Source organism: Eupeodes corollae, chromosome 2, assembly GCF_945859685.1.
Source record: "Eupeodes corollae chromosome 2, idEupCoro1.1, whole genome shotgun sequence".
Taxonomy (NCBI): Eukaryota; Metazoa; Arthropoda; class Insecta; order Diptera; family Syrphidae; genus Eupeodes; species Eupeodes corollae.
The window spans coordinates 149,875,647-149,901,249 of NC_079148.1; the positions used below are offsets into that span (position 1 = coordinate 149,875,647).

The following is a 25,603-nucleotide window of genomic DNA, read 5'->3' on the forward strand; positions in this document are numbered from 1 at the left end:
CATTTTGGACTTCTTTTGACACTCGTAATATTTATTTTGATTTTTCCAAAACCCTATTTGCTTGTTTACTCAAAAACTTTTTATTTACGGAACTATGATATTTCTTGTATAAAAATTTGCTTTTTTAAAAATTTTTTCACACCAATATTGAAATTTCGTAAAAAACTTTGTTAAATTTGAACGTCAAATAAGGCCCGATAATGCCTCCTACCCATAAACCGCACAAACAATCACTCTTTTTAGGTACATTGGTTTTTTACAATCAATTTTGGATTGTCATTTCCCCAAATGCGGTAATCATGCTTATTGATGAATATAGGGAAGTTAAAACGTGCCTCATCACTGAAGATGATTTTCTCCGAAAATTGATTATCCACTGTTGTCATTTCTGGCCACTATTCTGACCATTGACTACGCTCACTTGAAATCGTTAAGAGGCTTTAGTTCTGAAGTCGATTGCACCTTATAAGCGTTTAAATGTAAGTCTGTATGCAAAATGTAATTTTTTGGCCCGACAACGAGTTGAGGTGGACTCTTAAGTCACAATATCGCGAACAGCAGCAATATTTTCTGTATTTCCAGCTGTACCAGCATGCACTGGTGTTCTTACATCTCCTACAATCCCAGTTTGCTCCAATTTTTGCACTATTTTCCGATTATACGTATGAAAAGTCATGCATAACTTTTAATTTCTTTAACCTTAATTTGGGTTTGCTATTTGTTAAAAACTATACATCTGAACACGTCTAAGAAATGACAGTTCATGAAAAGACGGCAAAGCAAACAAACCTAAATCTGAGGGAACCGACCTATTAATTTAAAATGTCAAAAACTCGTAACTCATATATTTAAATTAATAAAATTATTAAAAGTCATACATTAAGTGACATATTTACTAAAATAACTTTAATATTTTACTAAATCGTTCAAATATTTCCGCAATTTTTTTTTATCAATTTGCTATTATTTTATTCACATGTGTTGAATCCCCGAATTTGAAAAATTGAAAAATCCTATAAGTATACCTTTTCAGTGTTTGCCCAAGAAATCAATACGTACAAATTTTACCTAAATGTCAATAAAACTTCATACTTTTTGGCGATTTTTAAAATTAAAAACATAATACAAACAAAATCAAAAATCCGTTGCTTTCGAGTTTTTATGAAACGGTTTAAATGGTTGACATAATAGTAACGTCAACAGAGATTGACATTCTCAACTGTCAAACCAAAGAAAATAACCATTACAACTTTTCAAGCAGTCCGATTAGATGCGGAAAATGAATTCCTGAAAAATATTTTTAACTTTGGCAGTGCGATTTGACAAATTGTAATCTTTTTTGACTGTTCAGAAGTATTTGTGTGTACATTCGTTTCGGATAATTTTTAGTTTAACAAAATGATTATTTATCTTGTAAAAGTATTCTTCTAAATTAGGGAAATAGGACTGAAACTTTATTTAGTTTTCTTGAGTTATGCAATTTGAACATACACTTTAAAGGGACATGCTAATCTACGCTGAGCAATCTAATTCATTCACAAATATTTAAATTCTGCACACAAAATAATTCACGCTTGACAAATTATGTTCCGTCTTGGACATCAAACTTTTTCATTATTTGTTCAACTTAAAATTTTCGAATTTTTCATAAGTTTAGGAATTATGAAGACAGTAAAATATCATGCATTAATTTTTAATCACTTTTTTACTTACCAAAAATATGACACCTACCAAAATTTTAGTTTGAAGTGACATTAATGCAAGAACCAGCTATATTATTATTATTCTTAAATAAATAAGGCGTTTTTTAGCTCTGATCATTTTATTTATGAAACACACTGGAAACTGGAGAACTGAACTGTAATCTGTCAAGTTTTATTCAGATAACATAGAGTTATAGCTCTGATTGAATAAAAGAAATACAACTCGAGGGCTCTGATATGTAAAATAAACACAAATCTTTTTTTGACAGCTCAATTCTCAGCTCTGAAATTAAATAAAAAATCTTATTTATGTCAAAAATGTGGAGTTTTCCATGGATAAAACTAACTATTTTTGATCTAGATCTGTCGAAACAGAAATTTCTCCTGTTTTCACATTCCATGGGGCAAAATAAATTGATTTATTTTTGATTTAAGATCAAACCTGCAGATCTGGATTTTCGGCAGATTTACCCTTCTTTGCACTAATAGATACTAATATAATTATAAGAACATTTTTAGCTGGAAGTTTGACAACTCTACCGCACTCGTTAACACGTTCACCAAGTTGCACTAATGCAATTACACAAAAAAAGTTTCAATCGTGTTTTATACGTCACGAAAAAAATCATTTTTTACGGAATTCTGAATTGAGCCATGGAAAACCCCAATAGTGTTATCTCAACTTAAATATCATTTCATTTTTTTTATATAGGAAATTTTTAGAAATAATTTCGCTATAAATTGAAACAACATTGTGTTTATCACTTAAATAGACTACATTTCAGGGCTGTAGAAGTAGTGGCACTGGAATATTAGTACATTCAATTTTAATATATTTGTATTCTAGGGCATTAGGCCTTACGGCCTTTTACGATTGCAAAACTTTAGACAAATCAATTTTTTTATTGTTTATTTAAATGAACTAATGAGGCCTCAAATGTCCGGGAACATTTTTGAATGTAAGTAATAAAAGTATTGCAAAATTAATTATGATTTTCTATTGCTCAAAACACCTTAAACTCAATATACTATTTTTAAAGTTAGGAGGAATCATAACACAGACAATTTTTAACCGAATTTATCTTGGAAGTACGTAGGATTTTTTTAAAGTTGGTGATTCTTTAGGCAAGTTTTCACTTTAAAATGGCATCATTCAGTCAAAAATCAATATTTCGCAAACATCCTAAAGCCTTTATCATAATAATCCTTCGGTCATTAAAATTTACAAAATAATTACAGGAGCTGTTACTACGGCCGTAGACCCTGAAAAAAAGGAGACGTCATTGCAAAACTCAGCACAATCATGATTTTGAAATAAGTTGTTTTTCAGTAAATTCGACTTATTTTTCAATATTTCTGGAAAATAAGGCCAAAAAGACCGTAAAATGAAACTATAATAAAAATCTATATAAGTTGGATTTTCTTATTGTAATTTATTTTTATAAAGGCACATAAACTAAACATTGCAAAAGTAATTATACTACATAAGTACAACTCATTTTAACCACGTCCATATTATTAAGTTTATGTTAAACCAGTTTCAAGGAAAAAAAAGTTTTAAATCTGTTCCGAGTTTTAAGTTTTTCAGAAATTCAAAAACTATTTCTCATTTGATTGACACCTTAAAACTAGTTTGAAATAAACTAAACAATAAAGGCGTTAATGTTTCGTGATTTTTCTTACATCATAGTCTTTGGTTCCTCCTTGAGATAAAGTTAACAGAAATTTTCACACTCTTAAACATGCAATCTTTCATATCTAATTCAATTTTATGCATCTCTTTAAATTTAAATAACTTTGTTCAATTTTTGTAATTTTAAAATTTAAATCAAATACAAAACTAATACTCTTTTAATTAAAGCTACAGATCATTTCTCATTTGTTTATTAAAGCTAAAAAAATTATATAAAGTAAATAATTTACAAAAATGTGTAAAAATAAAAATTGTATGGTCTTTTAAATTCCTGAATGTTTGTTTGTTTCTTGTTCAAACTTAATGATCCTTAATTTAAAAAAAAAAAAAAAAAATTAAAATCCTAAAAAAATAAGGTACTTATTCGATACATTAAATTTTGTTTTAATCTTATGTGCAAATTAGTTTAATATTTTAACGCTTTTTTCCATTAGAGGTTTATCAACTCCGATGCCATTCATTGGTAGATTGATACTGCTGGTTGTCGTCTTATTTGAAGACTGGCTTTGACGTTCCGTGCGACTAGTTGACATGTATCTAATTAATAATTAAAAAAATATATTAATAAATTAATTAGTAAAACATTTATAACATTTAATTTTAAATTTTTAAGAGTTTGAAATAATGAAGCACATTTCAGAAGTTAATGCAGCTGTTAGTCTTGTTTTTTATCAGCCTTTATATAGAGGTATTTTAGAAAATAAGATCCATAGCCAATTTTCAATTAGATGTCTCCAAACCTTTGTATAAAATAGTTTTCTTTTTTAAATTTAATTTCCCATATCAAGTTAAGATGTTGTGCAAAATTTTCAATACTTTTTCAAATACTTAGTTTCAAAAACCCAAAACCTTTTTGCTTTTGTGATTTGTTAGTTAAACGTTTTAGCTTAAGTAATCCATTGACTTTTATTTTTTGGGTTTACCTTTGGAGAACCATGTTGTGTCCTATTTAAAGTCGTTCCGAAATTTCTTCAGATATCGTTGAACTTGACCTTTTTGTTGGATCTTTTTCCTTTTGGAGCCTATTTTGTGTTCGATTCAGTTTTACGAAAACGAGTAGGAAAACTAAGATTATTTTTTAAGGGATTTTCGAGGGAAAATGAACTTAAGCTAAATTAAAATGTGAAAATACAATGAAATTATAAAATAAATGTTTCTTAAGTTAAATAGTTTCTTTTTATAATTAGGTTGCAACTTGTCATAAAAAAGTGCATAATTCCCAAGATTTGTCTGATTAGCCAGAAAATTCAATAACTTATTTTTTTTTATCAAATGATTACTTTGAAAATCCTCCTTATTGAATCTTTGCTTCCTAATTTACTTTCAACTTAAACGAAGTTTCACGCAACTGACATTTTTTAGAATATTAAAGGTCTCAATGGTTTCAGTTTTTAGAACATCCCTTAAAGCTAGTCTCCTGCTTGGAAATTTGCATACACAACTGTTTGTTCCTCTCGGTTTGAGTAGATTTATAATCATTTTTAATTATGGGTTTGCAACCAACTGGCAACTTGTTGCATCAACTTTTTGCTGTTTCGAATCAACGTGTATTCTTTGTCCAAATGAAACGAAAATACATTCAGATTGATTTACATTTTATTGTGACAGAAATGTCAAAATTGACATCTGCAACAAATTCATAAAAATTCTACTCCAAACTGGGAGCAACAAAAAGTTGCTGCAATAAATTGCAAGTTGGCTAGCCAGTGGGGCATTAAAATTAGTTCAAATTACAACATCGACCATGCAAAACTATATGTAGTTCGAAACGAACCTAATTCATCGATTGTTTATATAGTTTCATCAGACTTTTTCCCATTGACAGATAACTAAACAGTGCTATTTCGAATTTCAACAAAATTTCTAAAATGTGTTGAAACAGTTTGAAATTGACGTTTCACCGATGTTGAATCGAAAAAATTTGTATTTGTATCAGCTCGTCGATCCTTTTTAAGCTTTCGATGGGCTCTGTTTGTAAATATGTAGCAAAATTTAGTTTTTTTTTTAATAAATCAAATTTGAAATGACAAAAATTGAAAATAGAAGTTCCCCAAAATTCCATATCTATTCATTAAGTTACTTCTGTCAAAAACTGTTTCCAAAATACTTGTTTTTTTATCGAACTCAGGAAAACATGTTTCCTTTCTATTTTGCATATGAATTTGACTTAATATTATTTATTTATATAAATATTTTTATTTTTAAAGGTTTACCTTACCTATTTGTAATTTGTTGTTTGACTTTCTTTTTCAGAACAAACAAACAGAAAATTAGGAATCCTTGAATACCATTACCGATATCAGTGACATAGAATAATTTGCTCCAAGAGGAATTATCTCCAATCAAATATGAGATGATTTCCATGGACCAAGTGACACCCATGACAATAAAGAGACGTAGGAAAATTCCAAACCTGTCAATACGAAAATTGAAGTTTATTTTTGACATTTACTCGTAGAAAAAGAGAACAATGGGACAATTACCTGTCTCTTTCATTTCGAAGATTTTTCTGGCTATCGTGACGTTCCATCATTCGACTCATTTCCTTTTGAACTCCATGGATTTGTAGAGCTGTCAAAACGAACATCACAATATTAAAGGCAATGATGATTACGATAGGTCCAAAGAAGTAAATCATTGCTGACCATCCAGTTTTCACTAGAAAAATACAAAAATACAAATAATTTAGGATTTTACGTCCATTTATTGAAAAAACTAGCAGTAACAAACTTTGTAACCAGCATAATTCTTCACTTCCAATTGCTGGCTTCCAATCATTCGAAATAAAGGTGGATTGTTGTGCAAAGTAAGTTAAACAGAGAGAGATGAAAGCTAGACCCCAAGCGTAAATGGAATACAATATAAATCGTTTCTTCTCATTATATCTTCCACGTGGAGCTCGGATGTTATAGAAGAGATCAAAGCTTATAACGCTGAGCCAAAAGAAACTGGCCATAAATGAAAAGTAAGCAAAGAATCCTGAAATCGAAATAAACAAGATTAATATTATTTATGTTATTAATGTAATAAACGTCAAATTACGGTTTCCAAAAATATAAATCACAAAATTCTGAAAAGCCAAAATCTGTACTATAAAATTCCATTACAAAAGTTACCGTTTTATAATGTCATCTTTTACTAAATGAACTGTCAAAATGGTCTAATCAAAATTGGATACAATTATACAAGCATTTTGCTACGGTAAACGTCATTGTGGCATTAAGAAATATGTAGACGTGTTCAATAATATGTATCATCCGTATGCTATTTCAACAAAAAATAAAGAAAATTCTGACAGTTTTTCTGTGTTGGTTCTATATTTTAAGAATAACTCAGAAATCTGAACAGGTAATCTGTCCAATACCTAAACTGTCACAAGTCTGTCAAACTATTTATTTTTAAAGACCATTTCAACACAACACGTTCAACGAACAGCTTAACATTTTTACATATCATTTATGATTTGGTCAGTTTATATTTTTAAGATTTATGAAAACTTTCTAAAATAGATTGACAGCTCAGGAGAATGAAGTATATATAAACACTATTCACCATGTTTTGACAGCAAAAAGACTTGTATGAAAAATTGAGATCTTAGAAATATAAACTGACCAATTCATTTTTAGAAACATCATTGTAACATTTAGAACTAGACGTGTTTAGAATTTTGACATCTTAGAGACCTATAGTCTCTGACTGAGTTTTGTAATTAATACAAGAAAAAAAGATGAAAAGAATTAAAAAGTTAACTATTTTGGTTTAACTTTAAAACATGGCTTACGCCTAAAAGGTGACTATTGTGAAGTATAAAACATTTTTCTATCGTTAGAGACATTATTTCGAGTCGGTACGGTAGTGATTTCTTTAAAAAAATACTTCGGAAATCTGAACACATCTAATTTGTCGCACACCTAATCTGACACAAGTGTCATCTGTCAAGTTAAGACCATTTGAAATGAAAACGATGATTCGTCCAATGGAATACAAATGTCGTTCTTCCAAAACTTATCGTAAACTTATTTTGATTGATTAACTGACGACTTTTCATAAATTGTCTTAAAATATCTTACCAAATGTTTTACACTGAAAATGTGAAATATTTTCCATTGGTATTAAAATAAATGCACTCAATACAGAGTATCCACAGCAAAGACCAAGTAAATAGCAACAAAGAGATTTGCCATGCAATGTCCTCAGTTCTGGTATTGCCATGTAAACAACAATTGTCAAAACCATAAATGGCACCGAAAACAGCATCGCTAAAAATATCAAAAAGTATTATAAAATTATAGACAAAATCATATTTTCATAATTTTAAAACTCACTGCATCCATAAACTAAAGTCTTTGCATTGCTTGAAGGATCTTCATAACAATTCATAGGATAAATGACGTCTGTTACATTATCATCACTATAAGAAGTTAAACAGAATTCATCCTTCGAAAATAAACGACTGTCTTCCCATCTCAATAACGTGCCATTCTATAAAACATACAAACAAAAAAACAAACTGTCAGACGTGATGGTTTGAAATCATATGAAATGTCATTTTTGACATTTCTTCCAATTCGATAAATGTCACAAGAAGTGTCAGTTATCAAATTCTGTTATTTGCATCATTATCTTACCTCAAACAAGCTAAAATTATCAAAAACATTAACATGTGGCATCAAATGATACATCAGCCCACATGTCCTTCCATATTGAATCGAGAACCTTTTGGCCAAATCGACTTCCTTCAATTGACCTTCACTCGATGTAATATTCATAATAGTTGTGGACTTATTATTTCCTTCAAATTCATCACAAAATGTTCCATTAAATCTTGCCGTAATGGGGCAGCAAAATTTCACACAAGGTCTCAGTTTACAAACACAACCTCTGACATGAGGTTCGGCTGGAACTCGTACCGAAAGTTCATCAGACGTGAATTCGAAAATTCCGACAAGATGTGGTGGAATTATAAGTCCGTCATATGAATAAGACCCGTTGGGAAACTTTTCATAGCCAGTTAAGTCGACAGTGTCGATAAATGGACATGGAAGGTGCATGCTGTCTTGGTAATTACCATTGGATAAGTTGAATAAGGAAAATATAAGCAGGGTCCCTGCTAACAATTTTGCTAATTTTGATTCATTCATTTTGAGGAAGATGTTCTCTTTTGTGTTGCTTTGTAATTTTTCTTAAAAAATCCAGTCTTCAAGATTATTTACTAATTGGTATTGATATTTCCGAAAGTTGAGGAATATTCACATCCAAAAATCCGTTCATAGGTTGAAAATGACCTGAAAGAAATATAAAAGTGATGAGATTAGAAAAAAGTTTATGTATGATTTTGTTTTAAAAATACATTTTGTTTTTAAGTTGAACCTTTCTTATCGAATTTGTAGTTCACTTTCTTATCAAAGTGCATTTATCTTTTTTCTGATAACATTCTTGGGTGATAGAAACAAATAGTAAGTTTGTAGATATGTGCAAGGTTTTTTAAAGTACCTACAGTCAAACATGTCGCAAATAAAATGTTTAGTTTTTTTCGAAGAAATACGATTAGACAAATTTTGAAACTAGCCTCCAACTTTAAACTGTCATCATAAATAATGTACATTCTTCACTATTCAGAAAGATGAGATTAAAAACTTGAAACTGGTAATAGCTCAATCTTTGATTTCATAACGCTTACGGTACATTGACTTGAAGACATAACAAGAAATGTATCAATCCTTCAAAAAGTCTGCAAAAAAATAATTGTAACAATCATCTGTTCGACTTTAGGGTCAAGACATTAAAAGGGGGTTTCTTAAAACAGAACAACAGGGTGAGAAAATTGTTCCTTATTTGAAAATAGTCAAAGCTCTTCTGTTTTTAATTTTATTGTTTTCTTTTTTCCAGGTAGTTACAAAACAAACTTGGGAGATTAAAAGGCACCCAAACTACTAAACTCGATCATATTAATTCAAAGAGTTTTTCAGCTTCACTTTTAAGTACATGATAACGGCGCTGCTGGTGGCACGATTTCGTCAGTAAAGATCTGTAGTTAATCTTCCTCGAGCTGGAAGACCTAACAATGCTCAATCTAAAGAAAATGTTGAACGTATTCTTGAAAGCGTTGTGAAGAACCAAGAAACATCCACACAAAGGGGATCTGTTCAATGCTAGTGGGTTTTTAAGAACATGTTGTTTACGAGCTATGTATTAGGGAACATTTTCGATGAAAGAATAGTTTAAAAAAATTCCACGTTCTATGGATTTGACTGGACTACACTTTTTCTATAGTTTTGTTTTTAAGGTTAAATTTTCCTGAAGGAGATGTCCTATGATGTGTTATTGAAAATTCTCCCAAAAGAGTCAGTATCTGTGAGCAAGAAGGTGGTGCCTATTTGAGGGGCATAATATTCCATAGTTAGCCCGTTGTTTACTTTGTGATTCTAAAATTTGTACGTTATATCGAATTTTTAGTTTCCATTCGGTCCAATCTTTTTTTATTTAAAATGTGGATATTTCTTTAACTCCCAGCAAAAATACCAACTTCAAAAAATCAATATTTCTAAGATAAACATCATTAAGGTATTCATAAATGACTTTTCACAAATACCAGGGCTGTTTTTTTTTTCTTATGAAAATAAATTAAAAACAAGTGTTTGCGAACTCCAGAATAATTTAATTTAACAAAAAATAACATTTATGGCATTTAGAACAGTTTTTGGAAAACCGGAATTGACAATTTCTTACAAGAAATAAAAACCTAAACAAATCATTATTAAAAACTGATTTTTTATACAAATATCTTGAGATAAAATAAAGGTCCTGATTCCAAGTTATTTCACCTTTACAAAATTTGAAAACAAAATTGATGGCAAATTCTTTTAAGGAAACTGTTAAATCTTGTCAAAAAGGCCATATAAAGATAATTGAACGTCTTAAATATCTTATTTATTTATAATTCGTTAAATACTAACATTAACAATTCTTAGTTCACACTTAAAATCTAAAAACTTAAACTAGACTGTTGAAAAATATTGATTTGAAATATAAGAGTAAAATTTATTATAGATTTCAATTAATTGATTGATCTGCTAAAATTAGTATTCAATGGTTTCTGGAGTCTTATAATTGATCGACTAAAAATAAAGTTTAAATTACCAAAAACTGATGGTAATGAAATTGTTCCGTTTATTATTCCAACAATAAAACAAAACTCAAAGTACATCCTATTATTTGTCAAAGAAGGAAGATTTATGAGAGAAAGTCTTTGTGAATAAGACGGTAATGTATGAATATCATGAAACCACGGAAGGGATCGTAGACAGAAAGGCACAAATCTTTTCTGAATGGCTTCGAGTTTTGTGACGTATACGGCGTATTAAGGTGACCATATTGTACAACCTAATTTCAGGACTGGTCTTACAAATAAAACAAAAAATCACGGCCAAATCTGTTAATAAAACCCAGAACTCTATTTGCTTTTTAACTATGAAGTACATATGTTCATTAAATGTTAGTTTAGGATCTAGGACAAAACCAAGTCAGAAAATATATATACTCTACTTAAAGGACAAGAATCAAACATGTAACTAAAGACTATTGGAACTTTTTTGAGTGTAAAACTCATGGTTTTACATTTGTCAACATTTAATTTTGTATGATCGAAACCAAGTCATTTATAAATAAAACAAATAGAATAGGTCCAAGGTGACTACCCTGGGGTATACCAGAATTCTCAACAAATGAACTTGAACACTCATAATGAAATTCAACTCTTTAACGTCTATCTAGCAAATATGAGGAGATCCAGTTTATGACCCAGTTGTTAACACCGTGCTGTGATAGTTTTAAAAGTAATGTTTTATGACACAATTTGTCAAAGACCTTGCTGAAATCAGTAAAGATACAATCTACTTGTTCACGTTTTTCAAAAACATCTAAACAAAAGGACGCAATTGAAACAAAACCATGCAGGTTATCACAGATGATTGAACATCTCAAAAAACAGCTTAAATTTCAATTATTAATAGCATACTTTTAAAAGTTCTCTAATTGCAAAAAATATATTTGTTTATTTACTATCTCTCAATAATTAGCTATAGTTAATATCACGGAATAGGTACTTTTACTTTCAACAAGAGCAGTGGATGAATTGTTCCAGTATACAGTTGGGAATTCCGATTAATAGTAAATAATTATTTTCACGAACTGTCACTTTTTAGACATGTTCGGATGCCAGTTTTTTTTAATAAAAAGGAATTCGAAATTTGCTAGTTAGAAAATGGAAAAGAAAAGTTTACAATTTTGGAGTTGCTTAGTAAATTACTAAATATTTAGAAAATTACTACTCAGTAAAATGTCAAGCCCTTAGCAATAAGTTCATTAAAATTATGCACCAATATTTATTTGAAAAAGCACCAATAGAAAGTTCAAAGATTCTGATTTTTAATTTAAAGAGGAAAATAATTAAGCTTTAAGACAAAACAAATGTTAATTGTTTTCGTGTTGCAATTTGTTTATAGTTCTTATTCATAATCACACCAATTTTAAACTCTACTTTACTTCAATACTTTTGATATATATTTGGACCAAATGCGTATTTATTTCTTTGTTTTCAAATTAATGTTAGATAGTTTTTAATTCAAATTTTTGTATTCAGGGAGTACAAATGATAAACATCCTCTAAAAATCAAAGTTTAAATTTGTATAAATAAGAACAAAACAATTAAGACCTTGAAAAAAAACTTCATGAAACAAGAATATGTATAAATATTTTTAGAAGAATTTCCTCATTTTCACTGAAAACCTCTTAATTTGCAGATTGACTTCACCACGGGTGTACTTACATATATCTAACATATTTAGCATTTTTTATACTTCAAGCCCTCGAGGCTTTCTTTGATGTAAATGTACGTTTATTATACCCTCAGTAAATATTTTTCCAGCAAATATGCAAAAGTTGACTGAATAAACTATTAAAATATTAATGATTCTTCTGAAACAGGTTATAAACAATATACATATTCATTTCTTCTTTATGTTTTGTATTCACAAAATGTCTAATTAACTTAAGAAGCTAATAAAATATCATCATAAATACCAAGAATATATGATTTATTACTTATCAAATAAAAGAAAATAATGGGTTCATAATCATTCGCAGGGTTAATTACAATAAAAACCTTTATTAGACTTTTATCCTTTGTAGAGTGGGTATGCAACATTAATTAATTTGCTGTTATTTGTATTATGTCCCTTGAGGTAATTTTTATTTTGTTTGACTTCTATAGAATTGTAATTATGTGGGCTTATTTTGTATTTATTTATAATATTTTTTTTTATATTTAATTATCTGTTTGTTTAACACACTTTTACAGTCCTTCCCAAAAAAAAACTTCTTACTTTATGCTATCAATCAAAAAAACATTTTTTTTTGTCATTGAGGCTATAGCAAATTAATTAAAATTCAGAAATAAGAGAACTTGAAAATATGTACATACCTACTTAAACCAATATTTTTGAGCTTGAGGCAACAATTAAATTAGTTAAGTTTCACTTTTAGGTTTGGCTTTACCAAAGTCACTGTATTAATTTAAGGAGAAATACAAAATTCAATGATTTGATATTGACAGTAATAACGTCAGTAAACTTATGATTTTAACGAAATTAATACTAGCCGAGAATAATTATTAAGTTTGACAACATTTTGTAACAATCTATTTATGTGTGATGCTAAAGGTGAGCCTTTTCCATCCGACTTTCAGTAGGAACTGGATTCCCAATAGAATTAAACTGCACCCAATTGCCTCATCATCCCTATACAGGTTTTAAAAAATCTTTAAGAACTGGTTTTCCTTTTATTGGATACATAGGTGATGTAATGTCATGTAGAGAACTGAAAGGATTTTAAAGGTACTAAGATCTCAGATATGTATACCTGGACATTTTGAGCATATGATATGCAATAGGTGTTTTTTTTAGGGGCTTGAGAATTTTTTATAATTTGATTTCATGTGATTTATTTTTTAAATATGATTTTTAGCGAATGTAAAAGTTACATAATCCAAAAGATCAGTCAAATTTTTCACAACTTTTTCCAATAAATCCCTGCCGTATGGTATCAATGATGGATTGAATATTGGTTTCCAATGCTTCAAGAGTTACTGCTTTATGGACATAACACTATGACGTAACTTAGCTCTAAAAAAAGAATGTAATCGAAGAACCTACAATCGTACTAATAAGAGAACCAGTTCTAGTGAGTAGTCAACATATGGAAAAAAGTTGTCACCAAATTGAAATTATAATAAATTGATGGTTATGCATGTTGGTTGAAACCAAATGTCAGTTTCCAATTATTTCCTGGAAACAAAAATCAGTTAGCACAACGTATCGTTCGTCATTAATCGTAACGGCCGGCATCTTCTTTCTTACTTCGAAAGAAACATAAACCGATTGATCCCGCACCAAACAATCAATTTTGATGGATGTAACATTTAATTATTGTTTTCACTCATATAGCACTTTTATTTATTGAGAAAGCTATCCAATTAGAAGTCAGCTACTTAAGACACTTCGCGATCAGATTTATTTGTCTCAAAGTAAACTTCCACAACTTGGTAACGTTGTGTTGCCGTTAAATAATGAACTGAATGACGGGAATATTAACCGAGTTAGACTATTTCAACTGTCAAACTATAGAAAACGACCATCGAAACTTTGCATGTAACTAAAAAAACACCCTTTTATTATTATCATCAAATCAAATTAACGAAGTTAACAACAAAACCAAAAACATATTCTTCCATAAATGTTTCAAATTTTGTCTTTTATTTTTGATTTCGTATACCTAAATAAGTTTTCAATATAGAAACATGCAGGTAGCAGTATCTCTAATTCCTCTTCTCAAAAAAATCATAAAGACCCGAAAATTCATACAAAATTATGTGTAAGTCATTTCTACCTGTTGTTTCCTATTGACCTTTTTTTAAGTACATATATACAAAATAAAGGACTCAATAACACAACTCAAGGTTGAAAATAAGTTCGATAATATGACATTTCCAGCAGAAATAAAATACAAAATTTACTGTCAAAAATCTAAAAGTAACCAATTTCATTAAATGATTATACTTATCTATAAAAGTACGTAATGTGCTACCAGCACCGAAATTCGAAATTCCAATGATGCAAACCTTAAGTGTTTCCAACTTGACATCTTTCATAGGCTTTTCAGGTAATGGCTGAAGAAATTAATCCGGAGTTCCGCCAAGTAAAGAAAACAAAAATTCGATACATTGATCATTTGTTATTTTTTTGTTGGTTTTAAAAAGTCTCCGAAACTTACGTTTTCGACTCAAGTTTAAAGGTACACATAGGAACAATATGGAAGGTATTGCATTTGTAAAAATTTCGAACTCCAAATTTTAATCAAACATGACATAACGATGGTAGAGAAGTAAAAAACAAGTGGGTCCCACCTTTAAGTCCGCCTGTCTGTCTGTCGATTGAATCCAAACTTGGAAGTTCAATTGTACAATTTTTTTCGTAATGACATTTAAATTTTTGAGGAAAAGGATAAACACACAAATTACAGAGAATGGGTTTTTTGTGCTTGGAATTTAGTATTTTGATCATAAGCTTTAAGTATCTCAATAAGTGGTTTCATTCTGTCAAAACAGAAAGGTTTTTTAATTAATAATGGAAAAACAAAATCAGTCCAATGACCAACATGGCTACGGTTCCTAGCGCCATATATTTTCATGATGACCAATTCGGACATTCCAGACTGTACCTACTCGATATCTTCAAGATTCACTCTTAATGTCCTGAATCCATTGCCTAACATTGACCTTATTTTTCACGTGACCAGAAGGAAAAAAGACTACATTTATTTGATCACAATATCTCTATAGCTAATTCTGATCAACTATTCGATTCAAGATTTAGCACAGCCAGAAAACTTTTCTATGTTAAAGGATACAGCTTAAAAACAGAAACCTCTTATTGGAAAAACCACGAAAACTAAAAAATAATTTTCGAAAATAAAAACACCATTTAAAAACAATTTCTTTATAATCACTCAAAATTTCCTACATCCATATTCTATAATTAGCCGATAAACCATAACTCTAACTAAATTTGTGGGCATACTCTTATTTTATTAATTTACCAAATGTATATACGAGTATACGACTCTATAAATATTCGTTCTTATAAATATTTTTCAATTCAAAATCACACAGCACCACCTTCCATATGTTAAATAGCAGGTAATTATTTTTTTGGCGGCTATTTAGATTTTTAGAAAACATACAAAACACCATCAGAGCTTACGAAATATCTCTTCAATTCTTTTAGGATACTATTGTGAATGAAATTTATAATATAGATACCGTAAAATGTTAAGGTATTTTCTAGGTTAGGAAAATGGAAATATTAAGGGGCATTCTCTGGCAATGGCCTGGCCGTGTTTGAGCAATAACAATAATTACTCAACTGAAAAAGAAAGAACAAAATAGTTTTGAAGTACAAACAAACTATGTATCTTAAGTTTTGTTTGTCTGAAGTTTTTGGAAATATTTCATTTGTGCTCGCGTGGTTTTTGGAATCAGTGGTTGCGTGGATTCTATTTTTGTGGTCTGTTCTCTAAAATAAAAAAAATTATACAAATTTTAATTGTAAACAACTATGCCTAAATCTTGTTGGCACTTATTTTTTCGTCAGTAGTTAATTGATTTTTAAGTTTGTTTTCTAAAATTAGAAGACCCACTCTTGAGGTGAATGGACGTTTAATAAACCCTTAGGGTAGCAAACAAATTCAATATACAGCCATCAATTCCAATAAAATATCATTCATTAATATGTTAATGTGCTTTCATTATTATTTTTATCGTTATTAGAAGCATACAAAAAAAGTTAATACTTACAGCACGATAAAAATTATTATATCGCCATTATGTCGCCAAAACTACAATTCAATGTTGTGGGCGAGATATTCGACGTGTATTAAGTTGTTTGTTTAACTTTTATGAAGACCCATTACAGATAAAGTGTCTTGCATGCTCAAGGCCAATATAAGTAAAATTATAGTAAAAGTCTAGAAAGCAACAAGTTCAAGTTGTTGGCTTTTGTTTCCTGACGTAATTAATTTATCATTATGAGGAGGAAAAAATATTATAATACCTAACCTATAGAAATTAAAGGGTAGGGTCGAAATTTAATTCACTAGAAATACGTATGCACATGAATATATTTTTAATGTAGGTTTACTTTTCATAGAATAACTTGGACAAACACTTAACGTTATTAAATGTTTTAAATTTTATATCAAAGCAGAGGGAATATTGTCCTTTTTTGTTTTTGACCTTTAGGTTTTCAAGCAAACATATGCTTAAGGTATTAAATTTAAAAAAAATAATAGCACTAGTCCTAATCACATTTTAAAATTAGATTTATTTTTCAACTATGGTGAAGTGAGGTTTACGTTTTGCTTTTTTTTTTTAAAGAATTACTTCAAGACGTTGTGGTTTTTAATTTAAATAATTATGAAGGCCTCAGGCTGAAAAATAAAAGATTTTGTTCAGAAATACTACAAAATAATTTGATATTATCACACAAATGCGATTTTATTCACATATGAGTGACCGCTTACAATAATTGTTTAAGGGATTTTTTCATATCTGTCTTCACACCTGCTGATCGATCGAGCTCAGACTTAGAAATTCAGGAATGGAGCAGGTTAGCCTTAGACGATTTTAAAGTTGTTCAAGACCAAAAGTGTTAAGAAATCGAAAAATCGAATTTTCTCAAAAACGTCCGGATAGATTTTGATTTGATTTTCTCTGTACTTTTGTTTTCTTAACTTCGGTTTCTTCGATATTAAACGCACCTACATTTTTTTTTTTATTTTTATTTGGTTTTTAAAATTTGTCAGGAATTGATTTATATTTTTTATTTTCTTATGAAAAATTCTTTTGATAATCAAAACTGTCTATATTTTAAATTTTTGTTCAAACTTTAAATATCTGTCAAACACTGCTCAACATTCTTTTTAAATAAAGCCAAATACAAAACGTTAATTTATATGAACTGAACAACTGCAAATATATTGAAGGAAAATATTGAAAGATTTTATAACTGGTGCTTTTTAGATGTGTGGTTTTCAATCTGGCAATTCTTTTTTTGAATTTTTTTTTTTGACACCTGTCACTTGATTATGCTCAGTATTGTTAGGTATTTCATTACGAATAGACTTAATGGTTCGGTTAGCGTGACACATCAATTTATTGAAGGAAACTTTTGAAGAGCTCATTTTCTCACGTATCGTAGGCCTGGGCGTGGCCTCCCAGATCGTGCAATTTAACACTGCTGGATTATTTTTTGTGAGGTTATGTGAAGTTGCTTGTCTACTCAGATTTTCCCGGGACCATTGAAAGAAAATATTCGGCGCCCTATTGCTGCAGAAAGTGGTCGCAAATTGGGTCTCTCAGCTTTAATTTATTCGAGTCAGACGCGTTGGCCACTTGCCCAAACCCTTATAATTATAGCAAAGCAAAATTCTTGGCCATAGCATTAATTTACATGCAATTTAATTGTTTTTGAAACACATGTCCAAAAAATACACCATTTTTACACAACATTAATTAAAAAAATATGTTCTAATGATTTTCGAAAAAAGACTATATAGAGGATTTTTTGAGATATGAAATGTAATTTACATTATTTAAAACTTATTTATAATGTTTTATCTATTTTATATGTACTTTTGTTTAAAATAGTTTGACCGGCTATGAAAACAGTAGACACATAGGATCATTAATAATAAATAATTAATTCATTGTCGCAATCATCTCAACAACAAATAGCTTGAATTCAAATAATTGATTGTATACTTTTATAATATTTCAAAACAATTTTTAGAAAGCTTCAATTAGAAGTTAATAGCGTGGGTCAAATTGTAGCATCTTTTTTCAAGAAAAAAAGTTAGCTTACGAAGCGACGGTTGATACAGTTCAAAAACTAGTGTTTGTTTTATTACAAACGTCAGGGTTTTGAACTGACTACTTGTCACATTCTCTTTCTTGAAAAATCAGTTTTTTACAAAAATAGTTTTGTAAACAATAAAATTGCGTTAACACACCACGCTTCAAGTTGCAAACAACGTTTCAACTACGTTTAATTAGCGTTAGAAATTTGTAATGTTTGCTCAACTTTCTTCGTGTTTGCTGTGTTCTACTGAATTTTTAAACATTAATAGTAAAGTAATGGAGACGTTTTCAAAGAAAGCGCTAAGTGCATACCCAATTGGGAAAACCCTTTAAAAGAAATTAGTCAGAGAAATATGTGCCCGTTTCTATGCAGATGAAATCATTTCTGAAGTTCTGTATGAAGGCTTTTAGCAGATAAACAACAATTGTTTCAATTTCAAAACATGCAAAATTGTTCAAACAATTGCCTACATATTTCCACCAGGAAGTTAGTAAAATTATTAACTCTATTACTAAAACACGTTTACATTATTATGATGGCATAATAATTAACACTTTTTAATGTTTTATAATAAACGATCGACAAATGTAACGATTGTCTTAATTGATTCCTGGAATGGGTGCAATATGTGCATTTCGTACGTATTTACTGTGTACGTCCGTCACTTCATTTCATAGATTCTTTATACCGAACCTCAAACCGAAAACCCAACCCAATATTTAATTCTATGTAAATTCATTCATATTACGAGTACTTAGCGTTGTTCTTCAAAAACGAAGCTTATCTTTTTTTTTGAGTTGCTTGGAAATGCCCATATCAACTTTAAACATGAACATCGTGTATTTTTTAAATATCAACTATACATTAAATGGTATAGAAAAAGTAAATGAACTGGTTGTGACGTGACGGGGGATTCCTTATGTTGTGCAATTATTGAAATGCAAACATTCATTGTTCAGAACTTTGCAAAACTTAGCGTGACTGAAAAGAAACCACAATTATTGATGTATCATTTACGAATAAGTTATAAAAATATCATATACTCTTGTATATGTTCGTAAAGTGTTATTAACTTTAATTCAAGCTAAGAAAAAAAATTAAATACAATATTTGTATTATGTATTATCATCAGAAAATATAGCTTAACATTTTCTCTACTTATAAACATGAACTCGTACTAACTAAGAAATAGCTTAAGATATACTAATTAAGTGTCTACTGATTAATGCAACACGTGACGGTTAGAGGTATATTATGGTAATGTTTATTTTAAAAGTAAATACCGCAAGACACGCTGTTAACAACAATTTATTTCAAAACTTGTTATAGGATTCTAATAAACAAGTTAAGAATTTATTAATCAAACATGATGGGAAAGTAGAAAACTGAGGGCTGGTTTATTCACATTGCAATGAATCTGGACTGTTTCTTCCACATTAAATTTGATAGCACAACAATTCATAAAGAACTGATGGGACTAAGGATGGATCCAGAATTTCAATCAGGGAGGTCACACCCCATATACTTAACATAAAGATGAGGTCTCACCTTCGATTTTAATATTTCAAGGGGTAAAAAGAAAACTTTAGTTATTAGATTATTTTAGAAGCAAGATCAACATATCGTCTAACTATTTAATTTGGAAGACTCCCTAAATGAACGTATTCCAAGATTCCAACAGGATTCTAAATATGCCATATTTGAGAACTGTCACATCGAAAATTAAAACGAAATCTTCTCAAGGTGGGTTCATGACCCTACGACTCTCCCCCCCCCCCTTCCTGGATCCGCTATTTGAGGGGACCTACAATGTATTGTCAAATCCATATCATTAAATTACCGGAGAATTTTGTCAGGAGAACATTTCAGAAGAATTGTTAATTACTCAAAATAGGCACTAGAACTGAAAAACAGGCGGCCGAAGCGGCAGAGACTGAGAAATGAACCCAGGCCTTTGGATAGCTCAGTGCTCTAGTTCAGCAGATTAGCTTCATTTATGATTATGATTTTTTTATTTAAATTGTATTGTTTACAATTGCATTCTTATCTAAAATAAAACCAAGTGGAACCTGGAACTGGCTCTAAGTTTCTCTGACTCTGAATATTTAAATATATTAGGGTTTCCGGTTTAATACAGAAAGTAAATTAATTAGGTAAACAGTAACATAAAATTGAGCAACTATTAACTTAAATAAATTAGCCGACTGCATCATTGCTGGTTCGATGAATAGTCAAATAAATACATAAATAAGCTGGAGTGTTATTTTCAGCTATTCATATTTTCAGCTTAGATTTTTTTTTTAGAAGGGCACTATAACAAGATTTGTAGTTTTGTTTCTTTTAAGACCATTTTTTGACGAGGTTTTGGAATCCGTTTTTTGTTTGGCAAAAATAAGTTTTGTAAAATGACGATATTTAAATATTTATTTCCAAGCATCAGAATTTTAAAAAACATTTGGTAGTTGCTTTAATGTGGCTTAAATTTGTTTGATATTGTCCAAGTAATAAATTTTAGGAGAAAAATAGTAACGTGTTCTAGGTAGGGAATAATTGAAATACTTCTTTTTGTGGACATTTAACTTACTATAATATTGTTTGAAGAAATTTGGAATGAGGGTAGATATGTATGTTTTCACTTCAGTTCTATTTAGTTCAGTCTATTCTTTAATTTCAGACCCATCTCAAAATATTGGGCATTTCCTTTCGATTTTTGGAATTTCGAAAGCAAGATTGTTTTGTATATTTTGTACAGTTTTTGCCTGCACTAAATTTAGCAATTTCTTGTTCAATATACATATCAGGACATTAATTGCTTAAAACTATGGATAGTTACACATTGTGATCCAAAAACTTATAGTAAAAAGAGGCTGGGATGCAACCCACACTGATAACTTCCCATTAGTTTTCTAATAGTATTTTTTGTAACAATTCAATTTTATTGTTTAGAGAAATCGAAAGAGGAGATATGCAATCAAAAATGTAAGTTTAAGCTGTTTTCCGAAGTAATGTATTCGAAGAGTTAAATCAATATATTTTCATATTAAAACACATTTGTTTCAAAACATTTACAACAGTATTTATATGGCATGAAACATCTTGAAAATCACTATCTTCTTTTATTCTCAAGATATTTGACCACAAGTTTAATATTTAGTACTTTTTAGTGTATTTTGTTACAGGTTTAATTTTTGTTTCGATTGGTATAACAAAACTTTGTACAAGACGAAGAAAGTTTGAATTCAATGCTCTTTTTTTGTTCTCAAGATACTTAAGTTAAAAACCAATGTTTACCAGTTTCAATCTTTAAAAAAAAAATATCAACCGAGTTTTTCCAAAAATTATATAAATATCATCATATTGTTTAGGAAAATCAAATAATTTTGAAGGTAATAACCTCATTTTTGCTCGATATGTTCTAGTTGAAAATCATTTTTGACCTAGGTTAGGTTAGGTTGAAGTGGTTGTCCAAGATGGCCAGTTTAATGGCCCATTGTGATATCACATGAATCTTGAGGCTTCCAACTAAGCTCAATGGAACCAGTTTGAGTCCCTTACGAAACGTGAAAGGCTGATTATGCTGATATGATTTAGATTGTTAAAGTAGACTTCTCTTAGGTAATTTTTGCATTTCCGAGCCAGAGCAGGGCATGTACAGGGAAGATGAAGAACTGTTTCCTCCTCTTCCTCGTCCATACAGCTTCTGCAAAAGTCATTTGAGAATGACCGGTTATGAAACCTTTAATCAAGCTTATATGCGATCTGCTTGGAGATTGCGAGCACCTTGAACCTTTTAAATCCAGTGTTAGCCAGATGTTTTTTGTGACCTGACACGTGGTGATGTTTTTCCACTTATTATTAATATTAAACTGTTGTGCTTTCTCCATTAGAGATGATCGCCAATTATGGATTGTTGTAGAGTTTGTAGAGACAGAGTCCAGTGATTTGATAGCAGCCTGACTATCTGAGAAAATGCGGATATCAGATGTTGATATCATGTTTAAGCCAGGACAAGACTTCTTTTATCGCCAAACGTTCCGGCTGGAACACGCTACAATGATTGGGAAGGTGGAATGAGAGACTTAATTCCAGTCGTTCAGACTACGCACCTCCACCAACCCCTTTTTTTGTATTTGAACCATCTGTATAAAAATGGATTGACCCATCTTCCAGGAATGTCCTATCCTCCCAGAAAGATCTGGGAGGTATAGAAATCTTGAAATTTCTGTCGAATTGCAGTTGGGGGATGGTGACCTGACTTTAGCAGTATTTTTGGAAGGTTTTCATTTTGTTTATTAAAAAAAACTGAAAATTGGATTTTATTATAATCATCATAATATTGGCAACGATATTGAAAACATAAAACCATTTATCTTCGTTATAAAAAATTATTTTGGAGCTAATATAATATCCAAACATTTTTCTACAGATTTTTGATGTAAAAAAATGTAATTTTTATTAATTATATGCGTAATTAGTATCAGATTAAATTTTATTATATCATTTTAGATTTATTGGTTCCTTATATATTTTTGGTGAACCAAAATTGAAACCACTCAATTTTTCTTTCGCATCTTTCTATGGTATTATATGTACAACAAAATTTATTTTTAGGTGATATCTCCAGTGGTTCTTGAGATATGTACGATGAAAAAAGCTTTCCGAACGTACGGACACGTAGGTACGTACACACAAATCTTTAAAATATATTTTAAGGACCTTAAAATGTCGAGAAAGCTAAACATTTAAAACAACTTTTTTCCTATATTTAATAAAATAGGAACAAAATATTGATTTGACTCCAAATATTTGGTATTCTTATTATATTATCGATTGTGTGGAGCTACACCTTTAATTTTTTAAACATTCTAAAATCACGGTTTTTGGATTAAAAATGGTCAATAACCTTACACTCTCAAAATATACATTTTTAAGTTTTAAAATTAAAAGAAAAATTCATGTGTAAGATGAGTTAAACCGAATTATATGATTAGATTCACAACGAAAATTAATTTAATTATAAATTGTTATTAAATTAATCTAATTTTTAACTAAAATAATACCCGATAACCTTAAATATCTCAATTTTAACAACATTTTACAAGAACAAAGTTCAATCAAAATATTAATTATAAAAAGTTGTTAAGAAAATTTTCCTGAAATAAAATCTAAAAAAAATACTCTGTACATTTTCAGACTTTTTCTTAAATAACTGCTAAAGAATAGACCAACGGATGGTCTAAACGTTTAAAGGGAACCAACTTCCGGTACTATACCCAAAAAGTTTTATAATAACCAAGCTAAACAATTTTACAATGGTGCTGATATTTTCACTTAAAAACAAAATAACATATTCAAACAAAAAAAAAAAAACATCTCAAAAGCGTGTCGACAGTCCGTTAATCATTAATAGATACTTTTTAATTGAAAAAAAAGAAAAGACTTTACTCATCGATGCCTCCACAGACTCTGACCCACGCATTTCTTCATGACAAAAATATTCCAGTCGACCATGAACACTTTGATTTTATGTCTGGATAATTTGATCATTTTTTTTTTTAAATTTGTTTCTACTCAACAAAAGTACATATTGTTGTCTTCATATTCAAAAAAAAATTTAATTTATTTTTTTGGTTATATCGAAACATGTACAATACACTCATGGAATGAATGAATATGCTACGTGTATAAATACAGTGATACAGCTTAACAAGAAATTTTAATGAAAAATAACTTTCTTCATTATTTGTTTCTTAATAGATTTTATGATAATCTTTTAAAAAATTAAACTACGCAATTAAAATGATGATTATTGCTTATAACAATTTATTACTCCGCGATGACTGATGATGGAAAGACTGATGCAATGCAATTACCATAGGATATCGAGGTCATGTGTCGCATAATATTATTCTGCATGGACGATTTCCTGACAACCCTTAATCAGAAGCCATCAACTTTTATTTACTTTTTTACTTTTGTATTCATGGAATAATTATTTTATTATAAAATTGACTCAGAAAATTCTGAATCTTATCCAATAATTAATTTTTATTTTGTTTCATCGAAAATAGGCTATTTTCTGAGAATATCACGTTCAACGAATGGAAAAAGGCCTATTGTCAAAAATGTTTAAGAATAAATTTCAGCTTTTGATATTTATTTGATGTAATAAGTTTCTCGGAACATGTTACAATAAATTTGTTATAAAGTCTGAATAGTTTTGTTTATTGCGTTAGCACAAGAAACAAGATTGCGTGATTGGTGATTTATCCGCAATCTTCTTCGTGACGTAAGTATTTGGTAATATAAAACAGCTGGATCTTAGAACTTTTTCCGAACAATCCTCCAATAGTGTTCAGTTGTTTTTGTGGTTTTTGAAAAACAAATTGTTTATTTAATGATTCGATTCTCCATCGTCGTCGTTCGACCAACGACGACCGAAGTGGCATTGTTGGAATACTAATGATTCCACACAGACATTGGAAATTGAAAATACGCGATGCTAGCAGACTTTTAACTCAAATAAAAATAATAATAATGAGTGTGTTTAGATGAATTCTATGAAGATAATTGTACCAAAAGTATTTTTGGGGAACAATTCAGTGAAAGCATCAAGAAGAAGAAAAGATATGAATATAAGGTATTTTAAAATATTTAGCTTACAAACATAAGATTATTGACAGCTAAGAGTTATAGTTAGTACATTTTTGATAGCTGTTTTGTATGAAATATTTAAAATTATATAAATTTCACAACATTTTAAAATCTCATACTTTTTAAGTAGAAACAAAAACCTATGGAATAGAAGATATTCGAAAATAATTATTTAAGATATTGGTCGATATTGAAGATATGCTCGAAAATTGATATTTTAATTAAGGAAACTATTTAAGCTAAAAGTATTAATACACTTTTTTTATTAAAACCAAACATAGAGGGTTGGAAATATTTATTGTCATTTAAAGCCCATCAGTTTATATAGAAGTGACAAAGACATTGTGATTGTTTTAGGAAAATTGATTAACACTTTCAGTGCTGTGAATGAAGTTTTTGCGATTCATTTGTCACATCAACTTTGATCAGAAATCAATGTATTTCTTAACGTTTCATCTAGAAATCCAAGTTAAGACGATAAAAGCCCTATTCTTAGCATTGAACAGGTATATTAATATCCCTATAAAGCACCTTTTAACCTTCAATGTGTGATTTCTTTTTATTTTTGATTCTCCTGATA

At 29.6% G+C, this 25,603-nt stretch overlaps 1 protein-coding gene across 3 annotated transcripts in view; it reads right to left on the reverse strand.

Annotated features, from left to right (window-relative positions):
• Positions 1-3,116: 3,116 nt before the first annotated feature.
• The window catches only part of LOC129947230 (G-protein coupled receptor Mth2), a 37,669-nt gene continuing 15,182 nt past the window's right edge, over positions 3,117-25,603 (reverse strand). The window contains exons 2-9 of one of the 3 annotated variants that reach the window (XM_056057725.1): positions 8,025-8,681; positions 7,722-7,878; positions 7,467-7,655; positions 6,127-6,375; positions 5,880-6,054; positions 5,615-5,809; positions 4,320-4,418; positions 3,786-3,933 (exon numbers count right to left, since the gene is read on the reverse strand). In XM_056057725.1, the coding sequence (XP_055913700.1) occupies positions 4,346-4,418; positions 5,615-5,809; positions 5,880-6,054; positions 6,127-6,375; positions 7,467-7,655; positions 7,722-7,878; positions 8,025-8,537 (1,551 nt within the window). In that variant the 5' untranslated portion in view covers positions 8,538-8,681 and the 3' untranslated portion in view covers positions 3,786-3,933; positions 4,320-4,345. Of the gene's footprint in view, positions 3,934-4,319; positions 4,462-5,614; positions 5,810-5,879; positions 6,055-6,126; positions 6,376-7,466; positions 7,656-7,721; positions 7,879-8,024; positions 8,682-25,603 lie in introns of all 3 variants that reach the window. The other 2 variants (XR_008781696.1, XM_056057724.1) reach the window with 2 other exon arrangements.